Genomic DNA, 22,645 nt, shown 5'->3' with positions numbered 1-22,645 from the left:
TTTCTTTCTTTCTTTCTTTTCTTTCTTTTCTTTCTTTCTTTCTTTCTTTCTTTCTTTCTTTCTTTCTTTCTTTCTTTCTTTCTTTCTTTCTTTCACTAGGAATTGAACTAAAGGGCACACTTGACCTTTAAGCCACATCCCCAGGTTTTTTAAATTTTTTTGTTTGTTTGTTTTTTAACATGGTCCCTCAGATTGCTTACAACTTTACTAAGTTGCTGAGTCTGATTTCAAATATGTTATCCTCCTGCCTCATTCACCCAAGCTTCTAGAATTACAGGCTTGCACCACCACACACAGTGAAACATATTTTTTTTATGAGACCCTCTCCCATAATTGTATTTTTATGCCTTATAATCATCCAAAACCCCCAAATTTCTTACAATAGTCAATTTCAACTCCATCACTCCAGAAGCAATCACTATTTTTATATTTTCTCAACTGATAATAGTCTGTGCTAGAATTTTATATAAAACACAAGAGTTTATGTATTTTATTTAAATGAACTTTAGTTATCTTGTTTTATTATTAATTCATTGTACATCTAACTGTAAGGCATTGAAGGACTTTACTAAATGCTATTCAATGTATAGGTAATTTGGCCAGAGTGTATTTAATTTTCTATTTGTAGACTCCAAACTACAAATATTAGGTATTATGAATAAAATGTTACTAAATGCTACTTTTGTGATGTATGTCTTCACTTCTCTTGGGTAAAACTTCAGAGTGGAGGTTTTGGGACTCACATTTGGTGTCTATGTTCAATTTTAGAAACAAAAATGGAAAATACAAGTTTGTTTTTCAAAATGTTGGGTCCATTATATATACTCAGAAAAATCACAGAGGATTTCCAGTTGCTCTGCAATCTTGCCCACATGAGAGGCCATTAGCCTTTTGTATTTTAACCAGTCTAATAAATATGTAACTATATGCCATTCAGATTTTAATTTGAATTTATCTGAAGACTTTTTTTTTGTTCTTACTGATATTCTGTACATCTTCTTTTTATGAACCATTTTCTAATCTTTTTTGCACCTCGTTATGCCTCTTTATCATTGAGTTTTAAAAAATGTTTTTATATATCATTTATCAGAACTTTGCAAAATATTTGTTTTGTAACATATTGCCTGTAGGTGAGTCAAAAAAATTATGACTGTGAGCTATATATTTCATATTAAAAATTCAATTTGTATCTTACTTTTTTGATAATTTTATTGTTTTACCATACAAAACTTTATTTATTTTAGGAAAACAAAAGCAATCACATGAACAAGCAGCTGTAGTCTTCTAGAGGTCTGCCTTAAACATATCACAAGTGCTTCATGCCAACCTCTGCTGGAATATCTAATTGAATCTTGACATTGTCCATTTGAAGAAATCAAATTTAACTAGTTTCCCTATCAAAGTAAATGTAAGGCTTAATCTTAAAACTAGATAGAAAATATACAACAAATGTTGGTAACATGAACTGTGCTAAAGAACTTTTAAAGAGGAAAAATAACAATTTTATATTTACTATTGTATTAGAAATTATTTTCCAAATATTAATCTTTTCACCTGGTGTGATCACCATTGGTATGAATATTTCAATGGCATAATATAAAAAATATTTAAAAGGCCTGGAATTTTAAAACAATCTTTTGACTCTGAACAGTATTAATCATGAAACCAGACTAATTCCAGTATAAGACTGGGAGACATCTTGTCAAAAAGCTATAAAAAGTTTATTTTTATTTTCTGTAAGAAAACTAAAAATTCTCTTTGGCCTAACAATATTTTGATATTTTAAACTTGTTTGGAATTTCTACCTGTGCTTTGAATTCAAATATGCCTGGCTATCCCTGACCATATAACAACCTTTTCTAAAACCTTACTGGTGCCTCATAAATCCTGGCTCCCACTGACCAAATAACAACTCTCTCTAAATCTCAGTGGCAGCTCATTAATTCTAATGTCTGGAGTTGAATTTATTCCCTACCTTGAAATGTTGAGACATGTAGATCCTTAACCTGCTATCTGCCTTTGTTTTATGCTTGTAAAAAACTTGTTAGCTGTATAGTACCCAAGACACCCACCTTTTTTGTAATATTTTGTGCTGAAAATACTTTTTCCTGAAGATCAGGGGGTGATCTCTAGCATGGAGTTTTGTAAGAGACAGTTCTGGCCAGGTTTGTGTACACAATACAATCTTGCTTTAATTTAATTTCAAATTGGAGTTGGTGGTCTTTTCTTTGTGTTCTCTTTCAACATTAACTTTTTTTTTAAACTTCATTGTAAATAAAACTAAAGAACAAAACAAAACTCCTATAAATGAACCAGGTGCATAATAATAGCCATTTTTACTGAAAGCACTGTATTTATTATAGAAATGATATAAGCTTAAAAATTAAAAGATAGCTCAAATATCAAGGGAGTTTAGAAGTTAGAAATTTTTTCTTTCAGAATATAGGTGGTAAAATAGGTAGATGGAACATGTGCTGAGAGAAATCAAAAGTCTTTGCAGAGGAGGCAGCAGAGATTTGAGTCTTTCTCAGGTCTATATTTTGCACAGAAGAGAAAATGTGAAGCATAACTATATCAAGTAATGTGCAAAAAAAATCACAAAAATATTTATTATAAAAAATCATATCTACAGAAATTGTTCTAAAGAAGCAGTATTTTTTTGGGGGGGGGTCAGGAATAAACATTTGGACACTAATAGAAGTTATGGTACTATTTTTAAGTAGTTTTACTCATAGAGGATAATCTTTATACCATTTCTCCATTTTACTGGTTGGAATTAATTACAATTTATATATCTGCTAAAAAAGATACTGAGTGCAGAAAAATATTAATTGCTCATGTTTAAGTCACCTACATCATTTGATCTTTCCCTTTTTAAATAAAAAATATGCATCTCTTAATAAATATCTCTATCTCTGTATATTAGCAGCAACTCAATCATAAAATATACTATGATAACTTGTCTCTTCATGTTCTTACAGACTATGAATTTGCTGCTTAGCATTTAGATATAGTTTTCTATGGTGTTCTCTACTTATTTATGTCTGTATGCCAAGTTTTATTTAAGCTCTTAGTATATGCCTTAATTACTCTGTGTAGCAATGTAGGATCCATGTCTTATTTGTGACACATTTTTCCAAGAACTGTGTCTAAAGGGAAATATGTACAAGATGATTATCCAGGCAAAAAAATATCTATCTAACATATATATATATATATATATATATATATATATATATATTTATTATTTAAAAACACACTTTTTTCTGAAACTACAGTGATACTACTGTATTTTAGCTTGAATTATTTGTGAGAAATAGACAAACAAAAACCACGTTTCTCTTTTTTGGCTGGTGATTTTTTTCAACCTCAGGAGTCTCTTGAAGAATGGCAGAAATAGATATGTAACTCTCTAGTTTGAGGCAGACCCATCAAACTAGATGATGTTTTGCTTCTGCTTTCTATCTTGATCATTAGAAACATACATTTATATTCACATGGAACATTTTTGAAATTCTGTTCTGTTAGTTCTTCTAAAAATTAAATGAAAGTGAAAAAGAATGCAGGAAAGATAAATAATTAATTTCAAACAATTCATTTTAAAAATGTTTTTCAAATTACCAAAAATTCTTAAAAGTTAAAAAAGTTAAAAGCTTTAGAAATAGCCTAAGGCTATTTTCTCTTTTGCTCAGGAGAGTAGACTATATCTCCAACTCATTCCTCTCTAGAATTGTACTGTGTACAAATATAAAAAAAAAATGTGCTAAGATGCCCTACGTGGCTTATAAGTTTTAAAATCCTCACAGGGGCTCAAATGTGCCATTTTTCTACTTTACAGGTACAAAATCTGAAATTTGTATACTTAACAAATATTTACAAGACTATAATTCAAAATGACCTAAAGAATAAAAAAAAATTGAAGAACTAACCCACTGAACATTAATCATAGGGACTTATAATATTGAAGCCATTATATTAAATGTCTTTTTATCATTGTCACAATTTTCCATATTTATATCATCAATATATTAATCAAAAATTTTACCCACTTAATAACAAATCTTAGTTTCTATTTTAATTGTTGTTTAAGATACAATTTGTAGTAATTCATATTAATAATTTAATATTCATACTTGTTAAAGTATGAAAGGTATACTTTAAAAGTTATGGCTTTGGCAAGTAAAAAATCCAGCTTAAATTCTTAAGATTGGGAGCCATCTCATCACACAGGCATGAAAAGTTAATTTCTGCTTCATTATAAATTACTGTGATTTCTAAAGTTGCTTGAAATGTCTGCCAGTGCCTTGAATTCACCCATGTCTGGTTTTTCCTGATGAGATAACAACCCTCCCTGAAACTTTAGTGATGACTCATAAATTCTGGCTTTCCCTGACCAAATGACAACCTTCTCTGAAACCTTAGTAGTGCCTCATAAATTCTGATGTTGTGATCTAAACTTACTCCTTAAGTGATGAACAATTTTAAACCACTAACCTTGTACCTGCCTTTGTATTATGCTTGTAAAAATCAGGGTTGTTTTCCCTGATAACAACCCTCCCTGAAACTTTAGTGATGACTCACAAAGGGCTCTCTGGTCTCAGATGCAATATACATGATCTGGAGCCCCTTCCAATAAAGAGCATTTTGTGGGAACTGTTCAATTCTGTGTGTTGTCAGGGAGGAGGAGGTTGGGCTTTCACTGTTACTTCTTATCTCCTAAGTCCTCTTTTTTTTTTTTTGACATTTGTCTGGATTTGAATCTCATACTTCAGAGTCACAGGTTGCTCTGCTGTGCAGAAACTGAGGATCCCAAGGAGGCCCAACTGCAGGGAACCAGGAAATGGTGAGTGTGCATTGGCCTAGTGAGGTAGGCTGGGGGAGAAAGACTATTTATTGGAACCACTAAGACTGGCAGTGGTGAAAATAGGAGCTAGCAGATTGCGACTCTGGGCAGTTTCTGCAGGCTTAAGTCCTCCACTGGGCCACTATGTCCTCAGTCCTACTGGCCAACCAGGTGGGGAACATGTCAGTGGAAGAGATTCTTTGCTGTCTTCCTTATACTTAAAGGACATTTTCAGTCTGCCTAAAATACTATGTGTCAGGTGTGTTTCTGCAGCCCACTGTCCTACCAGATGCTGGAGATTGACAGGTGGAATAATTATCAAAATCAAATCTCCACAGGCCATTTTCTTGAAGAAAGGAGCTGTTGTTTTGGGGCACATAATTTCCTCTTGAGCCAGCTAATTTTTATTTTGACTTTCTTTTATTTTTACTATTATTATTATTATTATTATTATTATTATTATTATTATTTAGGTAGTTAGTGTCATTAGGTAAATCAGGTCTAATATCAAGTAAAATGAAGAATGAACATTATATTGAGAATGGAGTCCAGGAAAAGGGGAATTGAAAATGTCCCCAAGGCCCAGAGCCCATTCCAAGTAAATGTTAATGAAGTAGCTCCCAGCAAACAGGGAGATGCTAATTCAAAAGCCCTTCCTGCCCAGATTACTGCTTCAGCCCACCTGTCCCCCAGCCTTTGGGCCTTCCCATGTACATTTCATAACTTCAAGATGACAGATCAAAGGACAGAAATTCGACAGGAATGCGGGAAAGCTGAAGGAAGAACTTAGTTATAAAAAAGGAGAAGATCTCGCCCTTTCATGGATTTCTCATTTTGGGTCCCCTTCTTTCTCTGAAGAGAAGTCTTTTCTACTGTCCTTTAATAAAGCTTCAACATTCCACTCTAAACTTACCTTGGCATGCTTCTCTGATATTTTACTTCAGCATTGCGGAGGCAAGGACTTGTCACCAGTAAATAGCCCTAATAGTAGGTTTAAATTTATTTTGAGAAAGGTCATAGCTAAATTGCTGAGATTATTTTTGCTATGGTTGATATATCTAGACTTTACTATCACAATAAAGCATACAGGATTTACATACAAATATATTCATATGGGGATTTTATTTGTATTGTGATACTTTCATGATTATTATAATATTATGATTTCTCAATATATATGAATAGTAGGCCATGATAAGTTCTTTTTTTTTTTTTTTTGCTCTTATAATTGAAAAGGTTTTTGGCTAAAGTTACATATAATTTTGTGTTTTTTTTTTCTTAGAGAGAGAGAATTTTTAATATTTATTTTTTAGTTTTTGGCAGACACAATATCCTTGTTTGTATGTGGTGCTGAGGATCGAACCCAGGCCCCCGGCATTCCAGGCGAGCGCGCTACCACTTGAGCCACATCCCCAGCCCCTACATATAATTTTGTAGATTAATTTTAAAAATTTATGATTTGGTTACTTATTTCATTTAAAGTAAATGTTTTTGATTTTTTTTAATTATTGCATTATTGTTGTATTTAATACTCAGGATTATTTTGACATAATCATAAAACATGGAATATACTTTGCTACCCGTCAGTATCCAGTAGTTCCCCTTTCCCTATTCTCCTACTTTCTTTTATTGTATATTTATTTATAGCTTTTTAAAATTATTGCATTATACAAAACACATAAAAGTGGACTTTACTGTGATATATTTATATTTGTACATAGCAATTTTGGTGAGATGTATTGGGAATTAATTTGGGGGAAATTTATCACCTTTATAATGATGAGTTTTATCATCTATACATGGGATGTATAATTCAGTCTTTTATGTGCTTCTCATAATTTTTATTTTCTTATAAGTTCTACATATTTTATTTCTAAAAATTTACACATGTAAAATATCACTTTTATAATTCACCTATGTAAAATTTATACATAGTGTTTTATGCTCTTTTTTAAACTGGATATGTTATGAAATGTGACCGGCCTAGTGACCATTTTTCCTACAGATTATTATTTTTCTCTTCCAAGATGTGTGTTGTATTGAGCCATGCCCTTGGAATTAAAGTGTTTGGATGAGTACCATTGCGTACTTATATCTTATCATGGTTACATATGCTCTAATTTCACTAAGTCTCTATGATGGGGAGTATCATGTATATTCAATAGCAAAATATTTTCCACAAATAGATACTAATTTAAACTCCCTTTTAGTTAATAATTATTCATTTGTTCTATATGTTCATCAATATTATTATTTTTTCCCAAAATGGGTTTTTATTTTGCATTTGTTAATTTCTAAAAATTTTGAATTTTTAAATCTAATAGACATAACTCATGTATAAATTTGCAGTTCAAATTTTTGGACTTTATATTTTTTATGATTTTTAGCTTAAAAGAGAAAATGGATCCAAAAATGCAGCTTGAGTTTGATTTCAACAAAAAGAAAAAGGTTTAAATTATTTTTTAAAATTGCCTTTTTTATCCTCATCATTTATTATAGGTTTCTTGTGTGATTGTAAGTGTAGGTTATTTAAGGTGGATTCCAGGGTTTATCTTTGGAAGTTACTACAGTAAAAATAAATAATAAATATCTCAACACTATGGCTGCAGGAAAATGAGTAAATTTCCTCAAAATCATATGGTAATTAAATTGTTAAATGACATATTTACTAAACATCCACTCCTTAAGGGATTTTTTTTCTTAAATATTTTTGGCAGTGAATCATGAATTCTATTATCTGGATTTTGGTGTTTAATATAAAATCATATGGAATAAAATTTGGTAAGTCCTAGAAATATTCATACATAATTTGTTGTTTACTTAATGACATGCTGAGGAGATAGCAACTAATAAGCATATTTATTTTTAGAAATAGTTACTTTTTTGCTTTTCAGTTTCTAATAAGCCTTTTATATTTATTCCCTTACTGAGTCTCTCAGGGCCACTGATTTTTTTTTTTCATTTTGTAATCTCCAGGCATTTACCCTTCTAAGAAATCTGTCTTGGGAGCTCTGTTTCTGAATAGTTTCTTAACATGAAAAAAAAAAAGTACTTGTGTTGCCCCTGAAATGTATTCTCAATGCACTCTCTTCCAAATGGAATGGAAATAATATTTCCCCAGACTGACATCCCTGTGTCAGGAGCTAACAATACATTGATGGTCTTTGAAGAAATTTCATACAGTTCTGTCTCTGGGTAGTCTGATGTGGGCTGCTGAATTGCCATTTAGTATACAAATACCCATGTTTTTTTATCTGTACTGTGGGAATAATTTTAGAGGACACAGATAAATAATGCTCTTCATGGAGGCTATGAATACCTGTATGTTCTGTAGTGCACAGCTGATAAAGCCCCTGGAAGACACTGTGCAGATACTATTTAGTTAACAATTATCTGGCACTCATATAAAATGTATTTCAAAAGCTTGTAATAACCTTTTCACTTTAGGCATCCATGTCATCCACATTCCTGAGTATATAAGTATGAATCTTTCTTTTCTGAATTCCAGGGCCCATTTCTTTTGTGCTTCAAAGTGGTGCAAATAATTATGTTTTTTTTTGTCTTTCTTTTACACTGTGTTTCTAATAAAAAAGGTTTTCTGCTCCAAGTATCTATTTCCCATGTCCACCTATGTTTAGAAAATGACATAGAAAATTGTATTTGATAATTCATAAAGGAGAGTTGAGAATACTTCTGGTTCATGTATTTTTTCCTTAAAAACTGAACAAGAACTATGCTTGGTCCTGAAAAGGGAGCAGCATAACCTATCAGATATATAGAAAAAATGTTGATTGAATGTATATTCTCTTCTAAGTATTGTCTGTTCAGATCCTTGGCCCATTTGTTGACTGGGTTATTGTTGTTGTTGTTTTTGTTATTATTATGTTATTATTATTATTGGCTTAGATTTTTGAGTTCTTTATGTACCATAGAGATTAGTACTCTATCTGAAGTGTGAGGGGTAAAAAATTCCTCCTAGGATGTAGGCTCTCTCTTCACCTCACAGATTGTTTCTTTTGCTGAGAATAAACATTTAGTTTGATTTCATCCCATTTATTGATTATTTGTTTTAATTCTTGTGCTATAGGTGTCTTGTAAAGGAAATTGGGGCCTAATCCTACATAATGAAGATTAGAGCCTGCATTTTATTCTATTAGATGCAGAGTTTCTGGTTTAATTCCTAGGTTCTTGATACACTTTGAGTTGAGTTTTGTGCATAGTGAGAGGTAGGGTTTGTTGAAGAGACTATATTTTCTCCAGTGCATGTTTTTGGCACCTTTGTCTAATATATAATAATTGTAATTTTGTGCATTAGTCTCTGTGTCTTCTATTCTGTACAATTTGTATATCAGTCTGTTTTGTTGCCAATGCCATGCTGTTTTTGTTACCATTGCTCTGTAGTATAGTTTAAGGTCTGGTATAGTGATGCCACCTGATTCACTCTTCCTGCTAAGGATTGCTTTAGGTGTTCAGGGTCTCTTATTTTTCCAGATAAATTTCATGGTTGCTTTTCTAATTCTATGGGGAATGCCATTAGGATTTTGATTAGAATTGCAGTAAATCTGTATAGTGCTTTTGATAGCATGGTCATTTTGATAATATTAATTCTGCCTATTAATGAGCAAGGTAGATCATTTCATCTTCTAAGGTCTTTTCTGTTTTTTTTTAATTTTTCTTTAGGTTCTGTAGTTTTTCTTGTATAGATCTTTTTCCTCTTTCATTAGGTTGATTCCCAAGTATCTTATTTTTTTGAAGTTATTGTAAATGTAGTATGTACCCTATCTTTTGTATGTAAATTTTTAAGCTTTGAACTTTTTATATATTTCAGTATTATTTATTAATAACTTACATTCAGCATTTAATGTGTCTATATGTTGTTATGTTTTATGAATAAAGGGATAAAATTGCATTTTATTGTCACACTGTTTTCCCAATATCCTAGCATCTTTCTTTGGAAGGAATGCCATTTTTCCTCTTCCCTGCACTCTAATCTTCATTATATATCACTGCCTAAATAACAAGAGGCTTATTAAAATTTTTGTTTTTGTTGTTGTTTTCTGTAGTTCTGCCATTTATTTTATTATGAGGTTTACCCTGATTGATTTAACTCATAGCATCAATCATGTGGCATCATAATATTTTCATCAGCAGTAGACTTTATGTACAACAGTGGAAATAGCAAATATCTTATCCAGATATCTAGATTCTTGTCATTATACTCAGAGAAATAAAAAATTGCAGAATATTCTTAGGATAAAATTTTCATCAGAGTGTATTTCCATCAAATGAGAAATCATTATATATGCATATATTTGAAATTATATACTATATAATTAAAATAATTATTATTTGTTGAATTTTCAAATTTGCTACTGCTTCTTTAATTGTATCTGCTTTTTTAAAATTTGTACTGTAAATTGAACCCAGGGGTGCTTATCCATGAAGCCACATCCTCAGTCCTTTCTGTATTTTATTTTATCAGTCTTGCTGAGTTGCTAAGTGCCTCACTAAGTTGCTCAATACAATATAGATAAGACAATATTATATATAATATTGTCTTCAAATTTATGATCCTTTTTACTCATCCTCCTCAGTCACTGGAACTATAGTTTTCCATCACTAGACCTTGCTCATTTGCTTTTTAAAAGCACCAACATGGATATTGGTAATTGTCTCTGTGTTATGTTCATCTTTAATAGCTTCTAATTTTGCTCTTTTGCTTAAGATTTTCTTTACTTTTAGTTTATAAAATTTACTTTTTTTGGGGATCAAAGATTTGATAATAAATTCTTAGTCATTTTATGGCTTACTAATTATTTTCTGTATGTTTTATTTTCAACCTCAAGTTTAGTTGAATTTTAATTTTTGCAGCTGTATAGAGGTCTAAGTGAAACATAATAACCTGTATGGATATTGTTTAAAGAAATTGAAAGACAATTTAACACAGGTTTTTTACTGTACTGTATAAACCCGAAGGACATAAAATCAGAATGCTACATTGACTCAGCCACATTAATGTTTACAGCAGCATAATTCACAATAGCTAAGCTACAAAAGCAAACATTCAATGAGAAATGGGTCCATTCAATGATGACAAGATAAAAAATTGTTGCTTATGTACACAATAAACTATTAATCAGCCATAAAGAAGAATAACTTTATGACATTGGCCAGTAAATGAATGGATCTGGAGGTGTTATGCTTAGTAAAACAAACCATTTCTTTAAAACTGAATGTTTATTTTTTTTGCTGATATGTAAAATCTAAAGTTCATAAAGTGGGGAAGGGTAAGAAAACAAAAACTGTAGATTGCACAGTGGTAAAAATAAATAAATAAATAAATAAATAAAAGGGAAAAAGATAGAAATATTAAAGATATATAGAAATCCTACCATCAGAGTCACCAACAAGAACAAGATTCTAATTAGGATAAGATATATCCCATGCTTACATAATACCATAAAAATTGATTCTACTCTCAGGTAGAACTAGAAAGAACCAAAAAAAAGAAAAAAAAACAAATTATATATTTTGAAAAGCTATATGTATATTCTATTATAAACATCATACAATATATGCATCAAATTTTATATATATATAAAAGCATATATTATTTTGTATGTTAAAAATTGTTAAAATTATAAAATGGAATATGCAAACAGGATTGTTTTTGTTATTTTTTATATTAATAACATTCATAAATACCATAGAATGTTTGAATTTAAATTCACTGTTAAATATTTCCATTAAGTGGTCTGTCTACCTTGTTATATTTCAAAATTTTTCTTATACCATTGGTATTGGGATTACTAGAGATATCACTACATTTTCAGAAAAGCCAGCTCAATCAGAGAAATAAAAAATAAGATTCTACACTTTAGTAAATCTCTGATTAGTGGTTGTACAATTAAAATTTGAGGATTACCTTTTTTAATTACAATACTTTTCTCATCTGAACAATATACATAATTTAGATCATGATATAAAATATCAAAAATTATATATTTTTGTGGTAATGCCTGAGTTTTATGTTGTGTTTTACAAATGTGGAATATATATACTTTTTGGAACTTAAATCACTTTTTCTGCAGAAGTAGATAATAGTATCATTTTGTTCCAGAACACCACCTACATGATAGTCTACTAACTTTCATTTTAACTTCATTTACCTTACGGACTGTGCAAATGTTCATGTGGTCAATGTGTTATTTATTTATCTATTCTTTTTACAGTTACTTTTATCATTCAGGGATATAGCCATTGATTTTACTGAAGAGGAGTGGGAATGCCTTCAGCCTGCTCAGAAAAACTTATATAAAGATGTGATGTTAGAGAACTATAGAAACTTTGCCTTCCTTGGTAAGTTTAATTTTCATTTAAAATTTTTAATTAATAGTTATTATTTAGTGTACTTCTGTTGTATCTTCTGGGAACTTCTCAATAAGAATGAGTTTCAGTTTTGTGTTTCAAAGATAAAGGGCATTTTTAGTACAGATAATTTACTCTTTAATATATATTGTTACTCTTTAATCTCTCTCTTTCTTGGTATGTTATACATTCTCCACTTTAGATAAGTAGTTCCTAGCATACTTTAGTGATGTAAACTCTTGTAGCCTACACAGAGCAGGGGACACAGCGATACCTTCAAATGGAGAAAACCAATCTAAAAAATGTTGGTAGAGTAGTTATTTAGCAGAAATAAAAACATTTTAGAAGCTTAGGTATATTTCTTTTGATTTTAATCATTGAACACATACTGCCCTACATTTATCACATTTTCAAATTCTTTGTGATCCTCCATTTTCTTCTTTAGTGATGTCCCAGTTTATTCAGATTAACTATCAATACTTACATTTTATTATGAGGGCCAGCATGATGTGTTACAACTCTTCTTGTGAGGAAACCTTTAAAGAAGCAAAAAGAATAGAGAGTATCAATCTCAGTGAAAAGGAAAAAAAAAACTGGCCACTCCTCTTCTTGGCTGTACATAGTATGCCCCCAAATTACATAGCTTCTGTTGCAATGACTACATTCTAACCTAGTATTATTTTAACCCCAAGTGTTAGCTAACCAAGATAGCGTACAGTTAATACAAAGAAAGAGTCTCTTCTCCCAAAGGACATTACCACAGAAACTAGATAGTGCACCTGTAAAGTTGTCTTAATAGCTTCAGAGAGAAACTGCTGGGACTTACTATTGGGGGACTCAGGGTGCCAGTTTCCATCACCTGCACACTTTCTATTTCCAAGGTCAGAATACTTAAAGCCCCCCTCCCCTCCTTTTTTAAGGCCTTTTGAATAAATAATATTACTTATCTTCTTAATGCTGGTGGGGGCAAAAAATAGGGCAGCCATAGAAAACAAGTCCCAACATCAGTAAACATCCAACTATGAATATTTTTTGACGCAGATGAAATTGAGTAAACATGAGGTTAGCCAATCCAACAAGTCAATCATCAATCATCTTGTTGTACCTTATTAATGATATCTTTAAGGTAATCTAACTCTTTCGAAATAAAATTACTATTATCACTTAAATTGAAGGAACACATGTTATTAAACTTCTGACATCCATTATGATATAACAATACCACACAATCAATTGCAATCATGAATTTTAAGTATGGCTTGACAATGTTGTTTTTGTTCTTTATTAAGCATATTAACAGCCATGGAGGCATGACTAATACTTTTTATGATAGCATAGGTGAGTTTCATTGTAGTTTTGTAAGCCCATAGAGCTAATCAGGGAAACCCACTAAGGAAGATGTCAGAGCATCAAATTCTGCCTTGGAGAGAATGTTCACTGAATTATCACAGTTTTTATCAAGAGGAATAGACCTTTTATGAATATATTGTGCAGGAATGTGACCTATTAAATACTATGTGGATGGTAAGGACACAGTTATTCTGCTAACACAACAATGAATACCATGAGACATTTTTTCAGGTATATAACGATTTCATCCAAGTGAGTCAAGATATTGTAATGGGTTGTAGAAGTCCAGGATCTGACAGTACTGAGTTTCCCACAAGTGGTGTACAAAAACAGAGCAAAGCATTAACAGAGTTTTGTATGAGTTTAACAACCAAAGCAGTAACTAAGTTATCCATACTGCATTCTAACCTATTTGAGCCAACTCCTTTTGATCTGAGGTTATTAATGGTTTTATATCCCCCCAAGAATCTGGAATTATAGTATCTTGGGTTCCTCTATTAATGTTTCTCCTCTTTTAAGGAGAATGATTATTCTCTTGTTTGGAGGGACTCTTCTTTTCTAGGGTTAAATGAATCTTACAAATCAGCTTGTCAAGTCCCTGATATACATTTATAATTGCTATATTTCATGCATCAAAAAGAACATTTTGGCATAAGTTTAACAGTCTATACTTTTCCCCATGTGATCAAAGGCATAGTACCTTGCCATGGTAATAAGGTGGAATCTTATATATATTTTCATAGATAGATAGATATAGATAGATAGATATAGATAGATAGATAGACAGATAGTTAGATAGATAATGGCTGTTTGAGAATAAAATGCCTATTCAATGCAGATGACCAATTTTGAATATTAATTTTATGTTGTATATTGAGCACATTAAGTGTAAATAAAACATTATTTAATGCATATTAATATGAGAGAGGCTAGATCTTGGTTTGTTTCTGTTTTAAAAGGCAAGGATCAGGATATAATTTACTCACTCAACAAAAGCTTGCCCAAAACGATTATGAGAAATTTCATAATTTAAAACTAAATCTCATTCATTAAACATTGTGCAAAAGGATGAGATGTAAATGCAGAGGTATTATCCATCTTTAAACAAATAGGCCCTCTAGGAGCAGATCATGCTTGGTTTCTTTTCATGCTCAATGCTGGTATTGACTTGGAAGTTTCTTTTTTTAGATTCAATTTTGTTAGTATTTTTTTCCTTTTTATTGTGTTTTTTAATAATGCATTAATAATCGTAAGTATTTTGAAGTGAATAACTCATTATACTTCTGCTTTGTAAGCTATTTTCTATATTTCTTATTTTTCTATTTTGATTAATGATTTAATTTCTAGATCATTGCTTTTTATTGTGACATGAGTGGATTTTTTACATATATATATATATGTTTTATATCCCCTCAAGTGTAGTGTGTGTGTGTGTGTGTGTGTGTGTGTATCCCACTTATCTTTGTATATTCTATAGGTTTTTAATTTTTACAGTATTTCACAAGTTGCTTAGACTTGTCTTAAACTTGGTGTTGCTTGATAAACCTCTCCCATATTGGTAGAATTTCAGGTTTGCTCACTAGAGATGCCCCTCTCATTTTTTTAAAAGAATTATTCAAATACACAATTTATGCTTATTTATATTTATATTTTTTGTCTCAATTTCACTCTCAAAACTTCTTTAAATGGTTATTTAATGTTCTTTTTGTAATTAATAACTGCCAGTATCCTAATTTTCAGTTTTTAATTTTTTTTTCTTTCTTGTCACTTGGATTAAGCCATGCTTCTCTTTGTTTATATTTGCTGTATTATTTTTATTTGTTCATTAAAGGAGCCAACAGTAGATTATATAGTTCATTTTTGTAAAAAAGTATAAAATAACATTTAAATAAATAAAAATAGGCAAGAGCAGTGCTGCATCCTTGTAATATTTGCTAATTGGGAGGCCATGCAAAAGTACTTCATGTTGAGGGAAGTCATAGAAATTTAGAAACAGCATGAGTCAAAAAATTTTAAAAAGACTTGTGTTGTAGTTCAGTGATATAGAATTTGGGGGTTAATCTCAAGCACCACACATGAAAAATTAAAAGTTAGATAACCTAAAGATTGAGAAATGCCGGTGCTAAATATGTATCCATGAATAATTAAATCAGAAAACTGAAGAGATACCTCATCTTTTGTGTTTAGTGCGGACTTTGTTCTCAGTATTAAAGTTATAGGCTCAATGTATGTGCCTATCAATGACCAAATGTGTAAAAATATTGTACTTATATACTATTATTATTTAATTATAAAATATTTTGTCTCTTAAAGTGTTATAAGAAATATATGCAGGACTTTGCATTAAAGAAATGTGGCATGCAGAAATTAAGTTGCAGGTTCATTTGATTCACATGTGGAAGACAGTAATTTAGTGGGTAAAATTTTGCTCACCAGGTATTGTGTTTTGTTTAGGGTTGATATTATACTCAAAGTTACATATTTTTATTTTATTGAGCATAAGAGAGTCAAGAGTTTTGTTTTACCATATGGTGAGTGTATTATATTCTTCATAAATACTAACAGAAAAAATATAATACCTTGTAAGAACAAAACTGATAATTATCTAAAATAATAATTGTGTTAATTCATTATTTTTGTTTTAATTCATTATATTTAGTCATTTTACCTTGTATGTATATATAGTATAAAGTACCGTAATATATTTAGGAAATAAACAATGGTGTATTTGTCAATGAAAGAAATCATCATATCTCATGAATTTAAAAATATAAAAATCAATTTATTATACTTGATTGTTATGGGTTGACTTGATCCAATTATTATGGCCATATGCTATGCAAGGTTTTTATAGTCTTTTAAAATGTTTTAATGGAAAATTTTATAGACATATATGTGTATACTTCTTAGTAAATTTTTTTTTCATTTTTTCTTTGTAAGAATCCATAGCCTCTTTACCCTTGTTGAATATTTGTGGTATTATCCCTCAAAATATACTAGTTATTTTTATGTCTGTATGTCATGGTAGACCAAAGCCAGTTTTTAGATACTTTCTTTGAAAAAGCAACAAATGTTTGAATATTTTACATTTCTCTTGTTCTACTGAGAGTGAAGGTAGCTGGTAGATATTGTCTAAATACACAATGCTATCTTATAGAGAACAAAAGGCTGTAGATGATAAAAGTAACATACTTACCTTCTCTTTATTATATTTCTCTTCTTAATGATATACTCCTCTTGGATGCTGTGATCTCTACAAAAATTTGAGTAATATTCTGAAGGTTATTTTGTTTGTGATTTTTATTGAACTGATATATTTTTTGATTTAGGATGACTTGGACATACTAATCTTCTACACTCCTGATGTATTTATTCTACCCCAATTTCATGTTATGTATGCAAAATATATTTATCCCTGTCTAGTAGGTATTGTTTATTTTTTTATTTTTGTTTATTTCAGCCATGACTCCTCAGCACACCCAAGAATATTCACCAGATAAGGGTATAAAACATATATTTCACAAAGTGATAAGTGAGAAATACAGAAGTTGTGATTTTGACTATTTACAACAAAAGAAAATAAGGAAAACTACAAGTGAGAGTGAAAACCAGAAATCATATAAAAAATCAGGTCTTGTTCACCACCAGAGAATTTATACTGGAGAAAAGTCCTACAAATATAAAAAATGTGGCAAAGATTTTAGTAAAACAAAGGTCTTATTTGCCACAGATGAAACCACACTGGAGAGATGCCTTACCAATGGGAAGAATGTTTTTAAAGAAATCTCAATCTTTATTAAGCAAAGCAGAATTCACACTGAAGAGAAGCCCTACAAATGTGAAGAATATGGTGAACTACTTAGTCAAAAATTAAACATTATTTACCAAACAAGAATTCACACTGCAGAAAAGCTCTACAAATGTAGAGAATGTGGCAAAGCTTTTAGTCAAAAAACAGACCTTATGCACCACAGCAGAACTCACAGTGGAGAGAAGCCCTACAAATGTAAAGATTGTGGCAAAGCTTTCATTCGAAAAGTAGGACTTACTTACCACAGCAGAACTCACAGTGGAGAGAAGCCCTACGAATGTGAAGAATGTGACAAAGCTTTCAGTCGAAAATCACACCTTATTTGCCACAGGAGAACTCACACTGGAGAGAAGCCCTACCAATGCAAAGAATGTGACAAAGCTTTCAATCGAAAATCACACCTTATTTGCAACACAGAATTCACACTCGAGAGAAGCCCTACAATTGTGGCAAAGCTTTTAGAATAAAACAGGCATTATTCATCATAGAAGAACTCACGCTGGAGAATAGCCCGAAAAATGTGAATAAAGTGGCAAAACTTTTAATAAAAAAATAAAACTATTCACCACAGCAGTAGACACCCTGGTGAATATGAAATGTAAATAAAGTGATAATACTTTTAAAGAAAAACTAAACCTCATTAATAGGAAAGAACCCCTATGAATGAAAACAATGTATCAAAGCTTTTAATAAAAAATCAATTCTTTTTCACCACTAGGCTATTTATTCTGAAAAGGAAACATAAAAATATAGAGAATGTAGAAATGTTTTAAATTATATATCATACATTAATAGACATCAGAGAAAATATATTGGAGAGAAGCTTTATAAATGAGACCATTGAACCATTCCTCTAAGAAAGGGTTAAAATTTAATCCTCACCACAATAATCATAGCAGATAGAAAGTTTTGAAAATGTGAAAATCGACATTGTGACAATGCCTTCAAAATTTTTTCATCAATACTCAGCACCAGTGGATACATACAGGTTAGAGAGAATATAAATGGAAAAAAAAACAGCATTTCATAGCCACATGTTTCTTAAACACTAGTGATTTTTGAAGAATACATTGTGCCCAGAAACCCTAAAAAGTTAAATAATATTTCCAAAGTTATTCAAATTTTAAATTCATTGAACATCTGAAAAATCATACCAGTAGTGAACACTGAACAGATTTTGTCCAAAATGTATGCCTTACATAACAATGAAACATTTATAATCAACACCTTGACAAATGTGAGAGTATAGTGAAGTCATTTTCTATACATTACACCTTGATGTATATGAGGATCAGTAAAGACACAATTCATTTAAATATCGAATATAAGTACCTGTCTTTAAATTTTGATTAAATTTATTAAGCATTATCAAGTTATTTGGTAGAAATGTCAGTCATAAATATCATACATGTATAATGCAGAAACCTCATCGTTGAAAGCATATTTTTTTTCTAAATCAAATAATACTATTTTCACTTTTGAGTACCAGAGAAAACAATTATAAGGAATCTATTTTTTGATGTGTAACACTGAATTGTATTATTTTAATCTTTTTTGTATTGCAGTTTAAATTTAGGGATTTTTAAACACAGTGCCACATTCTTAGGTCCTCTCTCCGCTTTTTCAAATTTTGATAACTGGTCTTGCCAAGTTGCGTGAATCCACACTAAGTTGCTGAGGCTGAATTTAAACTTCTGAAACTACTCAGCTTCCCAATTTGCTTGGATTACAAGCATGGACCATCTTGCCCAGTTTACAGTGCATTATTTTTTACCTATTTATGTATGCAGTATGTCTTTATAACTGAATATTTCTGTATATGTTAAGACTCATGTATTGCATTGTGTCATTAAAAGACAGATATCACAGTATTCCACTTGATTAAATATTTTATGCAACAGTAAAACCTACTATTGAGTAAATAATACTCTAGCATCTCTTAATACTTTTACACATTTTAATCAAACTTAATGTGGAGTTAAATTTGCATAATCAAATCATTGTAATTTATTTTCTGTTTTTTTTTTTTCATGGTGAAATTACAATTTATAGAAAGGACATAGATAAATATTGGAAAATAAGCCCCAGATTTTCACATCTATATTTACAAATTTTAACATTTTAACTTTTTAACATTTTAACATTTCATAATGATTTGAATAGACTGAATTTCCACAACCTTAAAGGTAGCTCTTGCAAGAGAGAAGTGCTTTATCTTTCTTGTGTGTGCATAATGCACTTGTAGACTACAACCTCATTGAAAACATTGCATTTTTATGTGAATGAGGTAAATGATCAGTGTTTTCATATACATTAGTTAATTCTGACATCATTGTTATTCTATAGGCAGTGATATTTTAGGGCAGGAATCAGAGAAATTGATGTGGAGTCAAGGTTGAGTGAGGTCATATACTAATGAAAAAATAATAAGCTATGCTTCATAGTCTTATTTTCTGTGAACCAAGTGGTAAGAGGTAAACTGAGAAGGTTTTATGTAAAGATTAAGTTTCTTATAAAATGTTGGTTTACCAACTACAATAGGGCAAAGGCTTTTTATGCATGGAATCCATTCAAAAATCATTGAATATCATTCACAATATTATTAATATTACATATAATTTATTTAGAACTGAGTTTAAAACAATATATGGCTAAGAACAATGCTTGGGGACATTGTATACTCTCCAATACAGACATATTTATACCAATTATACATCGAATTACACTAAATAAGAAGAAAAATAAATTGGATCAAAGCACAACCATATACAAATAAAAACTTGTAAAGATTTAAGCAAGAGACAAATAGTGGATGAAGTGTGGCTTCTAAATTCTAGGGGGAAAATCATTATATAATCATAGGTAATTGAAGAAAGATAAGTTACCCACTTTGAGCTAGAACAGCATTTGAAAAAAAAAAGAATCACAATGTTAGCAAAGATTATTGACTTCCTTTTTTATGCTTTGTAATATATTCCAAAAAATTCCTGCATGTTTTGTTTCAGTCAAATTGAGAAACAATCCAGTAAGTTAAAAAAAGAAAAGTGTTTCTCCTCTGTTTTTAAAAGCAAGAAAAGGAATAAAGATTTATTGAGCTAGAAAAACTTACTGGTTAGAGGTAAAAAATAGAACTGAGATTTCCAGAGTCTCTGTATAATGTATTTCAGTGATCTCTGGATGCACAAGGCATTTTTGCATAACAAAGAATTTGTTCACTTCTGTACAGCTAAAAGAACATTGCTATTTTTAGTAAGACTTTTTTATTAATAACAGTGATGTACCTTTCAGGTGTTTCCAGCCACAACAATACACAATTTCAGAAGTCTTCTGGTTCATGCTCCATATATTCTGCCACAATATTCACCAGGACAAGATAATATAAACCTTTTGTCAGCCCCATCAAAGCATTCACTTTTATAATTTTTAAGGCCAAACATTTACTGCAGAGAAAAGTATGATACATTGAACAACATAGTTTTACGTAGTAAAAATATTTTTTTAATGAAAAATATATCCCAACTGTTTTGTCTTGGGATTGCATTAGAAAAATATGAGGTAATTATACCGTGTATTATGATCTCAGGCTCTGAGCCTTAAAATACAAAAGAATATTTTATGTTTATTTTTAAATATAGTTTTTATATTTCAAACATTCAAATCAAATTCCACAGCAATTAATGATAAAAAAATGAAAAAACACACACACAAAAAAACTGCTTTTTGGTGTCTCATCATGACCTTTCAATACCTGCTGTAGATTGCCTGTGGGTTCCACTTTTAATTTAAAAGATAATTTTTCCATGCAATTTGGATCAAGTGTTGGACAAAATCTCCTGTATTGTTTTCCTGGGCAAGCTGTCATACTTGAAACAACTGAACCCCCAATCAAAATATCTTTACATTCTAATTATATCAGTTCTTAACTGCTCTAGCATAAAACAAATCCAATTTCTTCTTGTTGAATATCTTGAGCCCAAAGATATGTAACCTGAGAGCTAAAAGAAAAGGACATAAATGAAGGGGTCTTTTTAGCATAAGGCAAATTGCACTTTTTTGTATTTAATTTTTCTGCTTGTGATGATGTACACTTCTCTGCCTACTTTAAATATCTACTTCCACAGACTACATAATTCATAGTAATTCTCAGGAGTATTATCTATCTTTCAATTTCAATTTTTTAGCTTTCTATATAGTTACCACACCATCTCATGGCCAGATCAATATTTTCTTGAACTTCTTCATATATTAATCAATACACCATCTCAGATATGTTTGTTTCTATATTGTCAGGGATCCCTCCTAGTGAATTCCGAGATGTGTGAGAGGTTGAACAAGCATAGAAATTTGCTTATAAAAAATAAGCCATGTTGTAGGTGGGAAGTAAAAGGAGAAAATATGCAAAAGGCCTCATCAAAACTTGTATATGCTGATACTACACAAGGGTATTCCGATGATGTCTGGTTTGGGGTATGGAAGCAACATTTCTTATACACTATGACAAAAAGTTCATCAAATATGGTTGTTATGAACTTTTTGAGAACATCCAAATTTACCTTAGTAATTTCTACATTGGAACACTACTGTTACTTTTAAACAAAACTATTCGTTGCAATAAATCTGAAATAGTTCTTTAATATTGCAGAACAGAAAATTGGTGGCATTACTGACTGAATGCCAATATTTTCCAAAAACACCTATAGGGGTACTTAACAAAATGCATGGATAATTAAAGTAAAGACTGAAATGACACCCAGAAACAACTACTTATAGTAAAAAAAAAAAATTATTACCTTATTTCAAATACTAGTGCACTCTTTTGCTTTTTTTCCCCAAAAGTTAATTTTTTTTAACCTTTTGGTATGATATTTCACTTCATTTATATAATATGATCAATAGTATGTTTTTTAATATGCACTCTCTGATGCATCCCAAATATATTTTCATACCCCAATACCATAGCAGATTTCTATACACATTATTCACTAGAGAAACAGTAGTTACTTCTGAAATCTATTTTGTCCTTTTCAAATGAGGACTTGTAGGTTTCTTTTTTTAATATCTGAAATAATTAGGATGAACTTAATTCTAATTAGCATATAGTAAATTTCTGTTAAAAAGAGCATTTATATAATCTGTACAATATGGTATGTGGTTTTTCATGTTTTTAGCTACAACTTATTGAGTATTGTAACAATCTTATGTAGGTAAGATGTGGGTATGATGAACAAAAGACAAATACCAATTACATGCTGCATTGTTAGTAATTCACCAAA

At 30.6% G+C, this 22,645-nt stretch overlaps 1 protein-coding gene across 1 annotated transcript; it reads left to right on the top strand.

The window, feature by feature from the left end:
• The first annotated feature begins 4,552 nt into the window (after positions 1-4,552).
• On the top strand, positions 4,553-18,083 carry LOC144366759 (zinc finger protein 732-like). The gene is made up of 3 exons (XM_078021561.1): positions 4,553-4,843; positions 12,076-12,202; positions 17,022-18,083. Exons 1-3 carry the CDS (start codon positions 4,841-4,843, stop codon positions 17,837-17,839), a joined length of 948 nt encoding a protein of 315 aa, XP_077877687.1. The 5' UTR covers positions 4,553-4,840; the 3' UTR covers positions 17,840-18,083.
• The last annotated feature ends 4,562 nt before the right edge of the window (positions 18,084-22,645 follow it).

Source organism: Ictidomys tridecemlineatus, chromosome 1, assembly GCF_052094955.1.
Source record: "Ictidomys tridecemlineatus isolate mIctTri1 chromosome 1, mIctTri1.hap1, whole genome shotgun sequence".
Taxonomy (NCBI): Eukaryota; Metazoa; Chordata; class Mammalia; order Rodentia; family Sciuridae; genus Ictidomys; species Ictidomys tridecemlineatus.
Note: the sequence above shows the minus strand (reverse complement) of the source record. Positions and strands in the feature narration are given on the sequence as shown.